Source organism: Hydra vulgaris, chromosome 03 (assembly GCF_038396675.1).
Source record: "Hydra vulgaris chromosome 03, alternate assembly HydraT2T_AEP".
NCBI lineage: Eukaryota > Metazoa > Cnidaria > Hydrozoa > Anthoathecata > Hydridae > Hydra > Hydra vulgaris.
Window position 1 is genome coordinate 22,762,078 of NC_088922.1, and position 20,423 is coordinate 22,782,500.

Sequence of the window (20,423 nt, forward strand, 5' to 3'; positions counted from 1 at the left end):
AACATATTAAAAAAAAATATATATATATAAAGTTAGTTCTAAGTTTTTTTTTTTTTTAATGCCAAAAATTTGTCCAAACTGTTTTTGAAAATGTTTACATTTCCTGACATGACCACTTCCAATTGCAATTTGTTCCACAAATTCACAGTTCTATTTATGATAAATTCATATCTTGGCATAAACTTGGTTTGCTCTCTGCTGTATTTTCTGCTGTGACCTCTGCATGCTTTTGAAAATACTGGTTTGTTTAAAAGGTCTACTGCTTCAATCTCATTAAAAATCTTAAATATTTGAATAAGATCTCCTCTCTTCCTTCTTTCTGACAACGTTGTTGAACCAAGTATCTGTAAACGGTCTTCATACAGCAAGCTTCTTAAGTTCTTTATCATCCTTGTCACTCTGTGTTGCACCCTTTCTAATATTTCAATGTCACCTTTGCAGTTTGGTGACCAAACTGGCGCTGCAAATTCAATCAGAGGTCTAACAAAAGTAGTATATAGTTGCTTGAGAAGATGCTGAACCAAATGAACAAAAGTGTTTATTATCATTCCCATTATTGCATTAGCTTTTGATGAACACGCTACTATGTGTTTCTTCCATTTCAGTGATGTATCAAAATTTACACCAAGATCACGTTCATGCGTAGAATTATTAATTTTTGACCCATTTACTGTGTAATTAAAATTTATGTTGTTTTTTCCATATTGCATAACTACACATTTACTTTCATTCAGTTTGATTAACCATTTTTCTGACCAATCTTCTATAATATTTAAATCTCTTTGAACTAATTTGGCGTCCTCAATTGAATATACAGCTGATAAGATTTTAGTGTCCTCTGCATATATTTTCACCATATTTTTGATTTTTTCTGGCAAGTCATTTATGTATGCTATGAAAAGGAATGGCCCCAGAATGGATCCCTGTGGAACGCCACTTGATACTTTTTTCCATGTTGACACCGCTTCACCCTGGACAACTCTTCAAATTCGATTATTCAGAAATGCCTCAATCCAGTTCAAAAATTTTCCTTTTATTCCATAAGCATTCAACTTTAATAAAAGTCGCTTGTGTGGCACGGTATCAAATGCTTTCGCAAAATCCAGCATTATAACATCTACTGGTATGTGTTTTGCTAGTTTCTGTGTGATAAAATCAAGTGTCTCTAAAAGATTTTTTCTACACGACCTCCGTTTTACGAAGCCATGTTGGCATTTTGAGATTATATTATGGTTGTCAAAAAAAATTTGCATTTCATTTCTTATAACTCCTTCAAATACTTTACATGCTATTGATGTGATTGACACAGGTCTGTAGTTGGATGCGTTTAGCTTACATCCTTTTTTAAAAATTGGAGTCACATTTGCTGCGCGCCATTGTAGAGGAAGGTTACTTGTATTGTAAGATGATTTGTAGATTAATGTAAGTGGTAGTGCCAATGATTTTGTACAATGCTTTAGTAAAATAGGATGTAAATTATTCACACCACAAGCTTTGTCTGTATTTAATTTTTCAACGCGATTCTGAATATCTATGTAGTCAATAAAATTATCGTTTAGATCAAGTGTGCAACTTATTAGTTTATCTGCTATTTCTGGCATAATGCTGCTTTCGTTTACAAAGGCGCTGTGAAACTGGTCGTTTAGAATATCTGCGATCTCACTTTGGTCATTTGTTACAGTACCATTAGAATTCAAAATGGCTTTTATTGATTGCTTAGTATTCCTCTGACTGTTTACGTATTTAAAAATAAGTTTTGGATTAGATTTTGATTTTATAATCAGGTTTCTTTCATAATCTTTTCTAGCTAATATGGCTTCTTTGGATACTAATTTTGTTATTGTTTTGTACGCATTGACTTGTACTGCATCTTTCCATTTGTTTGCTAGATTTATGTATCTTAGATCTTTTTTTATTCGAACTAGTGCTCTAAGTTTATTACTAAACCATGGATTTCGTTTGTGTTTATGTTTTGCATTAACATCAATCTTTGGTATATATAAATTACTCAGATAGTTTATGTGTAATAAAAAAGTATCATACATTTGTTGTGTTGTTAAATTGTGAAAACAGAAGCTCCAGTTGATCGAATGAACTTTTTTGTCTATTTTTGTGTAATCTCCTCTGGTGTAGTCAAATTTATATTTTGGTGTTCTGCTTGTCTTGTTTATGTCTAATTCAAGTTTGATCACAAATGATATTTGACGGCTTCATATCACAGGAAAAAGCAAAGGGAAGTTCTTCAAGGTTTATTTACCTGAGCTGTCCAGCTCTGGTGTAAAAAGCTGGTTTCATCACTAAATCAAGTTGTTCCAAGTCGGATTGCTGAGATGAACTTGAATCAAAGTTGCAACTAACAAGAACACAAATCAGGTAAATAAACTTGTCATTCACTGAAAAGATTTGAAAGTTCTTTGTCAGCAAGTTCTTGAAACTAGAACCCTCTCCAATAACTACATTATGAAGCTGGGACTGGATGGTGGTAGTGGTTTTGAAGAACTTCCCTTTGCTTTTTCCTGTGATATGAAGCCGTCAAATATCATTTGTGGCCTACAAGTAAATTCTAGTGAACACCTATGCTCTTAGTGTGACATTTCATCAAAATATCTTGCAAAGTATGGATCTCTAAGAACTTTTTGATAAAGCAGAAGAGATTATCAGGTATTGAATGTGGCTAGTGCTAACATCAAGAAAGCAAGTTCATTCTGCTATTGTTTTGCAGTGGAAGCTATTAAAGTTCCACCACTTATTTGGAATCATCAGGCCGTAATAGTCTTAAGAGAAGGAAGAAATGTGTTATAAAACATTTCTTCCTTCTCTTAAGACTATTTTGCACTTGACTGCACTTACATAAATGTAAGTGCAAGAGAGTGCTAGATAAACTATAATATTTGGACAGGTGTCCAGTATTGAAAGGTGGTGTTTAAGAGGAGTGTATTACTCAGTGATTAAGTAAGAGTTAAGTGAGCATTGTTTAAGTCAGATTTAAGTAAGTGTTGTTTCAGTGTTCTGTAAGTTAGTGTAAATTGTTGTGCTTTGTGTTTGGAGTGTTCTAAAAGTCCTTTATGTCATTTAATGTCTTTATTTGTATGAATCTGCATGTTCATAAACACTTTAATTTTTAAACCATAGCCATTTTAAACACGCATTATAGATGCGTATCATAGATGTCTCACGGATGGTATGGATACTGTGATCTGATGTGGTTCATGATCTGGTTTAAAATTGTATTATTGACATGGTTAGAGAGAGTAGTTTGTCTTAAGTTTAGTTTTCACTTAGTCAATATGTTTTAATACGGTTCTTCGTTTTATATTTATCTTAAGACTAACTTTTGTGTATTTAAATACAAATTTCTGGTGTAATTTTAGTTTAATTTATTTTATTTTATTATTAGTTTTATTTAGTTTAATTAGTTTAATTTATACGGTCATCAGTAGAATAATTCATTTCAAATTTAATTTCTACTTAGTTCAATTTATATGGTCTATTTAATATATTAATTTTATATTCAGTTTATATGCAAATTGATAAATACGTTTTATTGTAGTCATTCTTTTACTATTTAGTTTAAATTAAAATGCTATACTATAAATATCAGTTTTATATTAAATTTATTTTATTCTGGTTTTAGTGATGGTACTCGTTTTGTTTTTTGTTTATATTTATTTTTATTTATTTGAAATTAATCATTTTAGCCTTTGTTTATGATAAATTACATTTATATAGTGTGGTGCAGCAGTTCATTTTATATTTAGCTTATATATAATTAAATTTAATTAATGTGCTTTAATGGAAATATTAGTCATTTTACATTTAATTTACTTGAAATGGTTTAATGAAAATATTCATTTTTTATGTTTTTTTTTTGTTTTTTTTGGTTTTAATTTATTTATACAGTACTATCTGATTATTTTAGTCTAAAATTAGTTTGTATAACACGAATGCTTTAGGCCCGTAATAAATTTGAAACATAGGAAGAGTAGGTATAATTTTTTTTCTCCAGAAATTCATTTATCAAAAACAAATATTAAAGCAATTTCCTTTCCTATAAATAAGAATACGAAACATTACAAACCTTGATGAACATAGCCCCTGCAAGAAAAAGTAAGTCTGTAAACAAAATTTTGTATAATTCATTCACTGATAGACCATTCAAAAATAGTGAACATAAAAAATCTCTATAAGTATAAAAACAATATATATTTTTTCAAAATTTCTGAGATCGAAAAACTGCAAGACTGCACTCTTTTAATTTCTACAAAAAATTTTTTTAATTTGTTTAAAACCAAAGTTTTAAAATAAGCTATAGTAGTATCCAATTTACAAATCTGGTCTTTAGTGATACTGCTATCAAGAAATGCTTAGTAGCTTTGTAAGTAATCTAGAGTAGTTATATTAATCTTGCACAATAAATTACAAAATATGTCTATATATTTTGTATCTATACTACAATCAAATCATTTTCACTTTAACATCAAACAATTTTTTTAAATCATATATTATTTTTATTTTTTACCACAAGTAAAGAAAAAAATTATTGTTTCCATGACAAAAACAGTTATGAACAATACCATCACAAGCTATGAAAAGCCATAACAAATCCAGTTACACAAAAATAAAGTTAAACAAAAACTAACATATTGATAATCACAAAAAAACGTTTAGTGGTATTACCACAAAACAAAGTTGTTCTTACCTTGTATTAAATAGAATTTTACAACCTAAACTGTTGGCAAATGATCAATAAAGTAAATTTTAAATCATGAAAATTTACTAAATTTAAACCATATTTCAACAGTAGAGAAATTAAATAAAAATAATGAAGAAGGACAGAACCTCAAGTACGAACTAAAAAAATAGGAAAAAAGAATATAATACCAAGACATTTTTAAATTCGAATAAAATATAATCCTTTTAATAAAAATTTAATATAATATATAATACCAGTTTATAAAATAAAACAATAGAAATAGCAAGAATAAAAAAGTTGAAGTTTAAACTTGAAAAAATATATAAATTAATATTACTGTACCTTTAAATTAAAATTAATATATTTTGGACAATAAATATACTAATTAAAGTAAGATTGACAGTTGCCTTTTTCCAATGTTCCTAAATTAAAGAAATAATCCTACAACTTATATATCAAAAGCTCTAGAAATTTCAATTACAGTACAAAAAATATATACCTACATAATAATAACAGTTATATCAGTTCTATCATTGTCATTCAACACCGTTAACATAAATCTCATATTGAATGATTTACTAAGGGCAGAGTATAATTCAAATGCAACTTTAATGATTTACTAGGGGGAAGGTGATAATTCAGTGATTTACTAAATAAAGTTAAACAAAATTTATTTTTAAAATTTCCTCGACCAGTGCATGTCAGAATCAACGTTTCAAACTAAGGATGGAAAACAAACAAACTAGACTTTTAAATAATGGACAAAGATGAAAGAGCGATAAACATGGAAATAGAACTGCCACTAGGATTAATCAATAAGGCACAAAATGTTATTCAATAGAGTGTCATCATAAACAGCACCATTATAAGCAAATTTTTAGTTACATCATGTTTTTTTTTATTTTTTTCTAATCATATTTTTTTGAAACATTTCTGCCAAACCCATGGTGACAATCTAAAACTTTATTAGAAATAACAATATAAGGCATTCCTGAATAAGGAATTTTCCCAAAGTACACTATTATTCGCTGTAATTGTATCTACAGGGTGGCCACATAAAATTTTTATAAGAAAAAGAGGATATAAGGGGATTTTAAAGGGAGATTTTGCATTTAATTTAGAGAATATTTTTGAAAAACTACAAAATTTTGAATAAAAATTAGAGGATTTTTTTATAGGTTTAACGTCCATGTTTCCACATAACTGGGGTTTGGACAGGGGTCAACAGCGCCATTTTTTATGCTAGATGGCATTGATTTACTAGAAGTTTTTAAAGATTTTTTACAGCCCAATCCTCATTTCAGACATTAACCAGTTTTGCAGACCATGAATTTTGAACATTATGCAACCATCAAGAAATGAAAAAATAAGAAAGAGGAGTTAAAGAGGAAATTTTATCACATTATTAACTTTTAAAAGGATAATATATATATATATATATATATATATATATATATATATATATATATATATATATATATATATATATATATATATATATATATATATATATATATATATATATATATATATATATATAGAGAGAGAGAGAGAGAGAGAGAGAGAAAGAGAGAGAGAGAGAGAGAGAGAGAGAGTAAAATTTATATAAAAATACAAACTTACATGTATATTTGACTAACATGAAAATAAACTTTATAAAAAATTTTTCACTAAATATATATTTAATTAGGTGCATAAAGCAATAAAGGTCAATACAGGGTTACTGCCTAACTTTAAATAATTTTCCACAAGTAAATAATGTTTTCCCCATTAGTTTTTTAGTTTATCCATGAGATTATTTTACGTTTCTAAACATATTTTGTATCTTTGACAAACTAAAATTTCTACAATAGAGCAATAAAAATCTTAAAATATGACAGCTGTCAATATTTAAGATTTTTACTTTTACAATAGATTATCCAGCAGATTATACATAGTGAACAAAATATTGCTTATTTCATAAACCAGATAACTATACAATTTGTGTAACAACTCCATTCCTTTTGTTTACCAGTAAAAGGTATACAGCATATGTTATACCATGTAAACACAATATAACACATTATTATAAAATAATATTTTAAATTTGAAAAAGAGAACACCTTCAAAGCTTTTTTCCATGCTTCTTGTAAAACCTACAATGTAATGAACAGTGTGCAATAATTCATGCTCTTTTATTTTAGCACTAACATCTGCATATGTTGCTAAAATGTGCTTTGTTTCCATAACTGAAATTGAATTTGAAGTTGATGTTGACATAACGTGATGTGCATCTAAAATGATAATGAACCTTATTTATATATTATATATAAAAACATATATTTTTTATTTATTAAAAATTACATGTGTATATATATATATACATTTATGTATATATATATAATATATATTTATATACACATAAATATATGTGTATATAAATATATATGTCTATATATTTAACTATTTGTATATATATAAATAACTAAATACACATATATATATATAAATATATATATCTATCATATATGTGTAATATATATGAGTATATATTTAACTGTATGTATATATATATATACATACATATATATATATATATATATATATATTTATATATATATATGTATATATATATATATATATATATATATATATATATATATATATATATATATATATATATATATATATATATATATATATATACACAGTGGGGTGCAAAAAAAAAGACCACACTCAATTTTTTGATAAAAAAACATTAAAAAATGTTTTTAAATCATATAATAGTAGTAATTCAGGACAATTTTTAAAGAAATGTACATAATATTATTGCACATTACATGCAATGAAAAGAAATTAGGATTTGTAAAGCGTTGTTCAAGTTTTAGCCGTATTAGTACTTAATTGGCCATCCTTATGACTTCTGCGCATCTAGAAGGCATACTATCTACAAGTCTTTTTAATAAGTCATTTGGTAAAGCATTACAACTAGCAAGAAGAATTTGGAACAGTTCATCTTCATTTGTTGCCCAACGATATTGCAATTTTCTATTCAATATAGACCAAAGATTTTCTATTGAATTTAAATCAGGAGACTGTGCTGGCCAAGACATAACTGGTATCAATTTCGATTCCAGATATCTTTTATTCCACCGTGCTGTATGTTTGGGATTATTATCTTGTTGAAAAATGTAGTCATTATTAGGGAAAAGTTCTTCTATACTTGGTCCAAGTTGATAAACTAAGATTTTGTGGTACAAATGCTGGTCCATGGTACCCTCCACCCGGTAAAGCTTACCAACTTAGTGTGCACTAAAACAACCCCAAACAATAATTTTTTTGTCATGTTTAATGGTTGCCTTGCACGTTTGGGGGTTGAACTTTTCCCCAATTAATTTCCAGCAGTGAGATTGACTATTATGAAACAACACAAAAGGAGAGTCATTGCGCCAAATAACTTTAGCCCGTTGCTCAAATGTCCAATCTTTGTGCTCAATGCACCACTTTAATCTTTTTTTGCAATTGATTTCACTAACAAAAGGTTTTTTTATTTGCTTTCCAGCAAAAAACTCCCCGGATGCTTTTATTCAACGAGATATTGTCCATTTTGAGATATTAGTAAGGTTCAATTCTAGTTTTATCTCAGAACATGATTTTACTATCTTTTTTGACGGCATTAAGAATATAGCGATCTTCCTTTTTTGATGTTTTAGGCTTTCTCCCAGTTCTAACAGACCTTTCAGCTGTGCCAGTGTGTTTATATTTCTTCACCAATCTACTAACAGTTGAGTTTTGTTGTTTGAAACGTTTTATAATGCTTCTGTGAGACTCTCCTTGGTCAGCAGCTTCAATAATTTGTCTAATGTCTATATCTGGTAGTTGTTTTCTACAATATTAAATGCGTTTGTATTAATCTGTTTTTTAAAGATTTTATTCAAATAAAAATTAGTGTATATATAAACATACCTTTTTTGTCCAATTTTTTTAGTTTTGCTTTCTTATACATTATATACGTAAAATCAAGGGAAAATGTTAGTGTGGCTTTTTTTTTGCACCCCTTTGTATATATATATGTATGTATGTATGTATATATATATATGTATGTATGTATGTATGTATGTATATATATATGTATGTATGTATGTATGTATATATATATATAAATTGTAAAGACATACATTATAATATAAGGTATTAAAATAAATATAAGTCACTTATAAGTGACTTATCACTTATATAATTATATAATCATATTATAAGGTATGTCTTTACAATTTATATATATATATATATATATATATATATATATATATATATATATATATATATATATATATATATATATATATATATATATATATATATATAAACTAATTACATTAAGTATAAGTGACTTATTTAAGTGACTTATATTTATTATAATTAGGTAAAAAAATTAGGTGAAAGTCTTACTCAATACTTAAATAGAAACTAATACGAGATAAATAATAAACTAATAAAAAAAATTTCACTCGCTACATCTTCTAAATCTTGGCATAAATCATTTTCATTCATTTTGATGTCAAGAATAAAAAGTGAACTTGTTTTAAATACAAAAAAGTTACTTAGAATTCACGAGGTCTTTGAGATCAAACTTTTTTGCAACGACGCATGCGCTAATCTTGTGACGCGCTTTCTAGGTCGGCGTTTTTAAAAAAATTAAAAGTGTACCTTTGATGCATCTTATTGAGTGCTAACCAAGCTTTTCAAGTTGACTATTTTCTTAATTTTTTAAAAAAATGGGTAAAGCGTGTAGAATAAAATCAAGAACAATAATAAAAAAAAGGAGGAGAGGTTTCTTAGGGAAGAAATTTAACAGTCTTGACAAAGAAAATATTGAAATGGAGTTAAATGATAATCCTTCTGTAACAATTTTGATTGATTCAAATAATACAACTGTCAATAATAACTCTGTAAATAACGAATCTGGATTAAATTTATTTTCTACATCTGTATCTGCGAAGAAGGTAAAGCCAATTGAATGTATCAGAGCTTTTACAAGAATGAAAATATCTGAATATAGGATTATAGATTGCTCTATATTATCTGATATATTTAGTGCTTTAGCATGCCCTTAATGTGGCGAGTGTTCATCCTTGTCATTGTCCGAAAAAATGCAAGACAAAAAAGGACTTGCCTCAAAGTTACTTATCAAGTGCTTTAACTGCAAATATGAAAATGAGTTTTATACTTCAAAACAATATAACAGAGGATATGATATTAATTGTAGAACAGTATACGCAATGCGTGCACTCGGACAGGGACATTGTATAAAAATATTCACCACTTCAATGGATATGCCACAACCAATGACTCAAAATAATTATTATAAGTTAGCTGTGAAAATAGGTGCTGTCACACAAAAAGTTGCTAAAGATACCATGTTTGATGCAGTAGCAAAATTGCATAACATGTTGCTAATGATGAAATTTTTGATATTGGTGTATCGTGTGATGGTACTTGGCAGAGAAGAGGCTTTTCATCATTAAACGGTGTCTTTTCTGCATTATCAATAGACACTGGAAAGGTTTTGGATGTCGAACCAATGTGCAGGTTCTGCAAAGGATGCTTTTTAAAGAAAGATCTTTTAAAAACAAACCTACAGCCTATGCCCAATGGAGGAACTCTCACATTTGTAAAAACAATTACAAAGGATCTGCAAGCGGTATGGAGACCACTGGTGCAAAACGTTGATAAAGCAAATAAAAACAACACTTACAAACCGGGTCCAGGTCTTCCAATGAACATAATTTTGAAAATTAGACCTATTTTTGAGGATCTTAGCAAAGATTCAGAACTAAAAAAATGTTTACATGGGAAAACTTAAAACGCAAATGAATCGTTCAACAGTATGATTTGGGACCGATTACCAAAGACCAGATATGTGTCACTCGATAATTTGAAATTTGGTGTATATGATGCGGTAGCAAATTTTATTATTGGTATGAAAGCTTCAGTTTTTGAACAATTAAATATGTTACCAGGTGCTTTCATGGTTAAAGGTTCCAATAAAATAAACAATAAAAGAATAAAACAATCTAATTATAGAATGAATGAAAAGAATAAGTTGAAGCGACAGTTAAATAGAGCAAAAAAATTTTTTACAAATGACAATAATTGGGAAAAAGAAGGTATAACTTATGAACCAGGAGGATTTTAAATACTGTTTTTTAGATTTAATGAGGTTAATGATTGCTTTTTTATACATTTTTTGGTGTTATTTAATAAAAAAAATTATTAATTTGTTTTTTTCTCAGTATGAAGTATTTAAAACGCCGGCCAACATTGCTCGCCAACCATCCAAGAGCCGTTTCTAAAATTTTCAGAGGTTGTTTATTAACTGGTGTTTTAAGTTGAATAGTTTTTTTTGTTTTTTTTTACACCTGCTGTTTATGCTGTTTTAGTACCATATTATTGAATATTGGACTTTGACTTCAAAATACCTAATTTTATATTTGTAAAAAAAAATTCTGTTCAACTTAAAACACTCTTCTACTCTATATAAACACCATATAAAAATTTCAACTTGGGTTATTTTGCTCCCTGCCCACAATATTGGCCGGCGTGAAACCTGTTTTTGCTGTTTTTTGGTAATTTTTTATGGTTTCCATAGCACCATGTTACCATTTTATTTTTTTTTTGTACTTTTTTTTAATTTTTTTTATATATGCTATTGATCTGACAAATTTTTTTTTTCTAAAAATTGATTTTAAAATTAGAGGGGGTTTCTCCATTAATACTGATGAATTGCTTTTTATAACTTGCTTAGTTCCTCTAGAACATATTGTTTCAAAGATGACAAAAAAGAGGTTGTTTGGAGAAATCCATTACCATCGTCAACTAGTTACTGCAGGTCTCTCAAATTTATAATTAGGAAAAAAAATCAAATGAAATAGTTCTTGCAGAATATGAGTCAGTTATGGCTTCTATTCAAAAAAATATTAATTCTATTCATTCAAGTACAATATCTGTTGTATCTGTCCTATTAGTACAACGAATGAAGTTGAAGTACAGCATATAAGTTTAATCATGATTGTTGGAAAAATTGAAACTATTATTTCTACAGCAACCAACTCTTAACAATGATGTTCAGTGTGAAGTGAATCTCCAATGGAAATGAACAACCTACCTTTAGTAGGTTGGAAGGAAACGTCAGACAAAGTTTTTAGAATGTATGCTTCATATATCTTAAAAAATGCTATTTATAAATTTTTTCACCAATATGATGTCTCAGCTAATATATTAAACATGGATATAAATCTTATAAAAAGGCTTTATATTATTCTGGCCACAATTTTATGTAGTTATGATATTAACTCATCAAAACTTTAAATATACTGTTGGGAAACTGGTTCGTTGTATACCTGTTCCTTTGGCCTCCTATTACCCAAACACTTCATAAGATTTTGATTAATAGCTATGAAGTTATTGAATTATTTACTCTTCCATTAGATATGTTTTCTGAAGAGGCTCAAGTGGCTACCAATAAGGTTTTTAAGATCTTTCGTGATATTTTTACAAGAAAATGCACTCGGATAAAAAACATTTTTGACCTATTTTCTTTAGAAAGAGGGTACATAAAAAAAATTCTTCCGTTTTGGTGTCATTGAACTATTGCAAAAGCCAACAACAGAATATTCTACAAAAAATATAAATTTAAATAGTACCCTTGTTGTTAATTTAATGAGTAATTACAGATTTTTTTATAAATGGAAAAAAATAGTTTTGAAATTGCGTAACTATGTAATAAATTTTGAAGTTTTTTCAAAATAAAAAAATATTATTTTTCCACAGATTGAGTTTTTAATAAAAAAATTAATAAAGATTTTTGTTTTGGGATTTTAGCTAGAAAAGAACATTTTTGACCCCTGTGCATCGGTAGAAAAGGGCGGCGTAAACTTCCATGATAGATTGGGGTAATATGAGCACTTTAAGCAAAAATTGGAATATTTTCAAAAATAATTATGTTAGATCCAAAAAATTTGCGAATAAACAATTTTTCGGGATCACTACTCATGATCCACTTAGATATTTCGGCACCCGAAATTTTTTCTTAAAGACACAGAGGTTTTTAAAAAGTAGCAAAAGTGCTCATATTACCCAGATCACTTGGTAATATGAGCACTTTAAATTAGCTCAAAAAAATAAAATTCAGTAAAAGAATACCAACCTGAAAATTAGAACTAATTTTTGGAATATAGCGATTTGTTATTAACAAAACTTATTATTAAAAGATCAAATTTTAAGCCGCTTTTTGTTAAAACATTACTACAATGTTTTTAAAGTCAAAACTAAATGTTTCTATGCATTGTTTTTCAAACAAAAATGGAACGGATTTTTAGCTAAACATATTTTTCTTCATCAAAAATTAATTTCATTATATTAGCACCAAAATTTTGCGCCGCAGATTTATTCATGCACGATGATATTATTTTAACAACGCAAAAAATTTAACAGCGTTTTTATTTAACTAGAATTTACGCTAATTGTACTGTTTCTTGTTATCACCACATAAAGTCGATACAAAAAATACAAAGCAACTTTAACTTCATTGCTTACATCTAAGAAATCTTTTAGTATACTCATATTACCAAGGTGCTCATATTACCTTAATCTACCCTAAATACTCTTCCGCGGGACTTTGTAACAAGACCGTTAGGTTTTTACGGAAAGTAAACTATTGAACAAACTTGAATAAAACATTAGGGGATGTTGCAATTGTATATGTCTTAATTATCAACTTTTGATGTTGTGCATACTTAGTAAAATTATTTCTATAGCAACTTATTGCACATTTTTTAACGTCTGAAGACATATTGTATTAGCGGGCATTTTTAAAGGTAATGTCTTAAATGGCGGAAAATTTTTGAAAAAAAGCCATAAAAAATATTTAAAAAAAAAAAAAAAAAAAAGTCACAACTTAATCTGGTCGGACAAATCAAATCGAATTAATGTTTCAACGACATTTATAATTGTGCAAATACTAATAAAAAGTAAACAGAAAAAATAAAAATAGTAAATTATTGAGTAAAGTAAAAAAAAGTAGTAAAAAGATGAAAAAAACAATGGTGAAAAAAGTAATAGTAAAAACAATATGATATCAATATAGTGCAGCAGTGTTTTGTTGCATGCAGCAGCGAAACCAAGTGCAGCAGCAAAGACTTTTTTCATGTTTCAGAAGTGAAGCAACATATGCAAAAAACCGCATGGTGGTAGATTCCGTTTTAGTGATTTTCAATTTCATCATATGAAGTTAAACTATTAAAAACATCATTAATAAAAGTTATCGTGAACATGTAAAACTTAAAGTGAAAAAAACTTTTTGATAGCTTCCAGTGATTGTGAAAAAATACATAATATTTTAAAAACCAACACAGCTATATTTTTCAAAAAAAAAAAAAAAAATGATGCAGAATTTTTGCGGATATAATTTCTGAACATAGTATTACTAACTTTATGATTATTGTTCTTAGACTTTAAAATCAGCTCAGTTTTTGGAAAAATATCACCATTTAACACAAATACTTGACTCAAAGACAGCTAAATTAAAGAACAAACAAAAAAACATGAGTATTTCACATCTAGTAAAAACTAAATATCGCGACGTTCGAATTATCTTGTTCTCTCTTCACATTTTTGAATTTTGAGATAAAAGATAAAAAAAAAAAAAACTTTTTATCACTTATGTTATCTTCGCAACTTTTTTACATATAACTTTGGCTTCAATATGATAGAAAAACCTTATATTGAGGTAAATAACATTATTAATAACTCAATTTTTTCAAAAAATGAAGATAGAACAAGATAATTCTAACGTCGCGATATGCTATTATTAAATACGGTAAAAAAAAAATTACATCTTGTTATATTTTTTACCAGGAGACAAGTTATATACCAACCACATTACAGAAATCAACGGTTTAAACTAAGGAACAAATCTAAACTTTTTCATTTGTTTTATTTAATTTTTATTTAATAGCTTGCCTATGGTCTCTAATCAAAGGATCATTAAAGTTTGGTCTCTAATCAAAAGATCATTAAAGTTTGGTCTCTAATCAAAGGATCATTAAAGTTTGGTCTCTAATCAAAGGATCATTAAAGTTTGGTCTCTAATCAAAGGATCATTAAAGTTTGGTCTCTAATCAAAGGATCATTAAAGTTTGCAAGCAGTCATTTTAAAGTTGTTTAATTTTGTTTTATGAAGAAGTTTTTAATTTGTTTTATTTAATATTACGATTTCTCTTGCGGATTTTGTTCTTCAGCCACCTTATTGGTTGCATTAACCCACTTTTTCTATACGTTTTTTTTTGTTTTTTTTAACCCACCTGTCTTATGAACATTTCCTTAAACTATTGTCCAAAAAATTTCAATCTTCCACTCTTCTGGACATTTGCAAGGATTCTAAAATCTAGAAACAACATCCACATTTTTATCTTTGCACTACTGGGTAACCTGCATAAAATAACTAGAAGTAACTAGATCGGTTTAGAAGAGACATCGGCATTTGCGTTTTTAAAAAAAGGATAAGTGCTTTTTTTTCTTTGATATTGAGATTACTTAGTGACCAAACAAGTTTTGATAGATTATCCTTAAGACACTAACGATTTGTTGGTGTAAAAATCTAAACACGATTGACTTGGCGTGGATATGGGCCAAAAGATTTTAAAGTAGGACATACTTCTTTACATAGCTCATACTATTTACTATTATTATTATTTTTTTTTAATTTAATTTTTTTGTTCTTTAATCCTTACAGATTCGTAAAATATAATAGAATCTTTACAGAGTAAGTAAAATTTAAAAAAATTACAAAGTTACGTAATACAAAAAAATATATAAAGTAAAACTGTAAAGTATTAGAAATTACTTCAAAGAACGCGGAAAAAATTGCAGAAGACCGACGGTCTTGTCATCAAGAAACTGCTATGCATTACTAATATTTTTGGATGCTTTTATTTAAAATAATTTTATATTTAAAAAAAAAAAAAAAAAAATGTTATCGGTTTTCGGCAGAATAAGAATAAAAATCCAAAATGCAAAAAACAGAGAATACAGACAAAAAGAAGTTTTTAATTTTTTAATTTTATTTCAATACACATAAATATAAGTAGGTACACGATTTGCTAAATAGGTAATATATAATGTTGATAAATAAGCCTATTATTTGTTTTTGTGTTTTTGTTATTGCTGTTGTTTTTGAGTTATTTAGAGTTTTTTGAGTTATTAGAGTTTACATTGGTTTTGGAACAAAGTTAGTTTTATACATAGTTTTAAATGTTTTGGGGTTAATAAAAATTCATAAAGTTGTTAGTGTTTAAAATGAGATCTTTTAATAACGTTTTCAGAGTATTTAAGTAATTCGATTTTTCCAGTTGAGTATTTTTTGATATTAATTTGTTATATAGATAAGGACCACGGTACGAAACGGAAAAGTGCGAGAGATTAGTTTTTTTAAAAGGTACGTTGAAGTTTCCCGTTCCTCTGGTATGGTATCTATTTTTGCTATTTTGGAAAAAATTCTTTGAAAAGTAAGAAGGAACGAGTCCAAGTTTATATTTGAGCATAAATAACAAATTTTGGAATATATTGATTTGATATACATTTAATGCTTTCAAATTTTTTAAAAGTGGCTCAGCATACGAGAGTCTATCCTTATTAAAAACTATTCTTGCAGCATGTTTTTGTTTTCGATATAGTGTGGTTAGTTTTGGTTTATGAGTACTTGCCCATGCAACATTAGCGTGTATGTAGTAGCTTTGTATAAACGAGAAGTATAGAAACTTTAAATTATCAGGAGACAGTATAGAACTAACAATGTAGAGGATACCAATGTTTTTTGATATTTTGGTATTTAATATATCTATATGTGATTTCCATGAGATATTCTCATCAATAAGTATCCCTAGAAATTTAGTTGCTTGGGTTCTCTCAATTTCTTTAGTATCTATATTTAGCGAAATTAAATCGGGTGGTATTTTTTTAAGGTTAGAATGAAAAAGAATGTATTTGGTTTTTTCTGTGTTTAGCGATAATTTGTTAGATTTTAACCAACTGTTTATTTTTTCAAGTTCAGTATTTGTAGTTTCATAAAGTTCTGTAATTGATGAGGAAGCATAAAATAAATTGGTGTTGTCCGCAAACACTATGAAATCCAATTTACTTGAGGCTTTAGGAAGATCGTTTATGTATATTAAAAACAAAAGAGGTGTAAGAATGGAACCTTGGGGGACACCGCATTTTATTTTAAGTAATTTTGAAAATTTAATTTAATTAGCAAGTTATTAATTTAATTAGCGAAGATAAATCCAAAAGTTTTTCTATAAGTTTTCTATAGTTCTTTTTTTATGTTACCAATAAAATTTATTGAAGATAATGTGTAAATATCAAAAAAGAAGTGTTTGTAATTTGCGATTTTCTACTTTAACCCATTTACTTTGGTACGTAGTATATAAACCGGCTACCGAGAAAAGAAATTTGAAACCGTAAACACGGAAATTATAAAAACAAATCACATGTGTATTAAGAAAACGGACGTGTTATGTTAAAAAGCTTATAAAAAGCCTCCTTATGTTGAGCTACACTGATGGATGAAGAAATACATAGTTTTGAACAACTGCAGCGTGAAATAATGCTGCAATGCCAAATTTTAAAAGCAAAACAAGAAGCAATTGATTCTAACCAAAGCAGAGGAGAGTCACAAGCTGTTTGGGCAATGGAATCATGGAGTGCAACTGACAATATATCAAATTTAGAAGACAATCTATTTAGAGAAAGAAAGAATCAATATCGCATAGATATGAAGATTGTTTCTCTTTATTTAAAAGTTCTTTCACTGCAGTCTGCAAAAGTAGGTGTCATATTTAGTTGATATATAGTATAAGCAGTTTAAGTTTTTTAAAACTTCAAAGATCCAGGCTATAAAATTACTAAATTTTATCTGAAATAAAATATTTAATTTCATAGTTGTAGCACATAAATCCAACTAGTTCTAATTAAGTATAGTAAACATATAGTATGTAATAATTTTATGTATGGTATAGTTATTTTTTAACTCCAATTATTATGATAGTTGGATATATGTTGGTAATATTAGCAACATACAGTTAAGGGCTAAACAAGGTATTAAAGATTGCAGAACTCTAAATTACTTTTTTTCATATAGACGAGTTATGAAATAAAAAAAGCAAATTTTTTTTTTTAATATTTTTTAAAATATATTTTACAACTAAGCATATTTTTTATTTTTAATTCTACTAACAAGTTTAAAAATTTTATTAGGTTTAGTATTTGAAGATTTTCCTAATTTTGGGTGTCTGTTTGACTTTTTATAGATGGTTTACTAAAAGTTCCATTATTAAAATTTAGTTTATTAAAATTTTATATGTAAATATATATGGGCATTCCCATTTCTGTGCATGATTTTTTATTTTTCTTTGTTTTAGCAATTAAAAGCAATACGCATACTATTATGATTTTCTTAAAAAACATTTATAAAAAAATATTTTTATCATCTTTTAGGTTACCTGAATATGTTAAATATATATATAGTTTGATCTTTTTATTTTTTTTGCATAATAATATCACTACACACTACAGTTTGAAAATAAGCAACAATTTTCAAAACGCTATACTTTAGCTAGAAATAATTGATGACTGCCATTTCTCATCGAAAATATATTAAATATGAGTCATAGAAGTATAATATTTCACCTAAAGTACTCATAAGCAATTAATTTTCTTTAAAATATATACATGAACTTAATACCCCTACTTCATCTATTAGGCTGGCGCAGATGTATTTTTAATACATTGTTTCCAGTTTAGGATGTTGAACGCTGGATCTTCTTGACTCAATGCACAGATTTTGCTTGCGTCTCTGTTTTTATGACTAGGCAACTCATTCTATTATCTCCTAATGAGGATACAGTTCTAAAACTCAGTTTTATGATTCTGAGGCTCACTGGTAGTCAGGTTTCCTGAACTCTGTGGTAACTCTCAGAGAGACTGATTCCATCAGCAGCTTAAAAATATCAGAGTACTAACAGTGCCATGTTGCGCATAGATGGTGTCCCTATTTTTACTTTTGATGTGCATTGTTGAAGCCACATTTGGAGCTCTTTGTTACAGCTTAGGGTTTATTAATAGTAATAAGGCAATTGCTTGGACTATTAAATAGTGCACTGAGTACTATCTATACTTTGAGTCAAGTTCTTTAACAAATTTAAAATGACTAAAGTACCAAAAACCATAAAATACAAAAAACCGTCATCATCACCAAGTTCTCTAAACCTATCACTCACTAATATTCGTGGTCTTCGAAGTAACTTTTCTTCTGCTGAGTCTTATCTCTTGCAAAGTTCACCAGACTTACTTAGCTCTTTGTGAGACTAATTTGAGTTGTCTCATCTTGTAATCTTAGTGTTGATGGTTATCTTCCTTTAATTCATAAAGACTCCAATAGTCACATGCTTGGCCTGGGCATTTACATTTGTAAGAATTCACCTATTTGTCAGGAAACTAGGATGTTATTTCTGATCAAATTGACCAAGCCCTCTCTCCGATATCGTTGTTGTTAGTAACTTCAATGCCCATCACACTGAATGGTTTGGCTCTAGTGTCAGTGACTCTGCTGGCATTAAGGCCCTCATAAGATATATATAAGATAATCTCTAACTCAAATAGTCAACTTTTCAACTTGCTTTCCAGACAACCAAATCACTTACCTTCTCTACTCGACTTATGTCTTTCTTCTGATCCTAGTCAGTGCTCAGTTTCTCCACATTCTCCACATTCAAAAAGGTTTTGTCTAACGCCAAAGCTCGCTATTCTCAGGTCATAAAATCTTGTATTTCATCACAAAAATTAGGCTCTCGTGACTTCTGGAGAATCTTTAACAGTATCAATAATAAGAGCAAATCTGTAATTCCACCTCTCTTGTATGGTCCAGGTTTTGTCACCTCACCTAAAGACAAAGCTGAATTGTTTGCTAAGAACTTTTCATCAATATCATTTCTTGATTCCACTAGTGATGTTCTACTTGATATAGCTGTCAAACATGTTGATCCATTGCTTGACATTCGTATCACTACAGCTTCTGTATCAAAAGTGATTTCCTGCTTAGACTCTTCTACAGCTAGTAGTCCAGATAGCATACCTGTTATAGTCTTGCAGAAGTGTTCTCCGGAGCTGTCATCCATACTTTCAAAACTATTCAACAAGTGCTTATCAGAGTTTTGTTTTCCAGCATGCTGGAAAACAGCATCTGTAATCCCTATTTTCAAAAATTTTGGAGAGCGATCTGAATCGTCTAACTATTGCCCCATTAGTCTTCTTCCTATCATAAGCAAGGCTTTTGAATCCATAATTAACAAACACTTAATTTCTCATCTTGAATCTAATAACTTACTATCTGATCATCAATATGGATTTCGATCTTCTCGTTCTACAGCTGATTCGCTTACAGTAATAACCGATGGGTTTTATTGTGCATTAAATAGAGGCGGAGAGGTTAATGCTATCACTCTTGACATTTTTAAAGATTTTGGTAAAGTTTGGTATGCTGGTCTTCTCCATAGGCTTTTTCCTTATGATGTATATGGTAACATTTTTAAGACTATTGAGTTGTTTGAAGAAGAGTGCTGCCCATCAAGTTGTCCTTGATGGGCAGCACTCTTCTTCTTATTCTGTAACTTCAGGGGTTACTTAAGGTTCT

At 28.3% G+C, this 20,423-nt stretch overlaps 2 protein-coding genes across 2 annotated transcripts in view; one reads left to right on the forward strand and one right to left on the reverse strand.

The window, feature by feature from the left end:
- Window positions 1-983: 983 nt before the first annotated feature.
- On the reverse strand, window positions 984-7,944 carry LOC136078566 (uncharacterized). Its single transcript, XM_065794343.1, has 3 exons — window positions 7,617-7,944; window positions 6,833-6,966; window positions 984-1,988 (listed from the first exon to the last, which is right to left on the reverse strand). The coding sequence occupies exons 1-3, from the start codon at window positions 7,942-7,944 to the stop codon at window positions 984-986; spliced, it is 1,467 nt and encodes a 488-aa protein (XP_065650415.1).
- Window positions 7,945-17,207: 9,263 nt separating this feature from the next.
- Window positions 17,208-20,423, forward strand: part of LOC101239998 (uncharacterized) — a 22,416-nt gene continuing 19,200 nt past the window's right edge. The window contains exon 1 of the mRNA XM_065792672.1: window positions 17,208-17,558. Within this exon, the coding sequence (XP_065648744.1) occupies window positions 17,295-17,558 (264 nt within the window). The 5' untranslated portion in view covers window positions 17,208-17,294. The remainder of the gene's footprint in view (window positions 17,559-20,423) is intronic.

Bases quoted from the DNA above. Each gene is read 5' to 3' on its own strand.
- LOC136078566 (XM_065794343.1), bottom strand. From the start codon at position 7,944: ATGGACCAGCATTTGTACCACAAAATCTTAGTTTATCAACTTGGACCA. The intron at 6,967-7,616 runs GTATGCCTTCTA...TTATCATTTTAG, and splicing joins ATTAAAAAGACTTGTAGATA to ATGCACATCACGTTATGTCA. The intron at 1,989-6,832 runs GTAGGTTTTACA...TATATACCAAAG, and splicing joins TGCACACTGTTCATTACATT to ATTGATGTTAATGCAAAACA.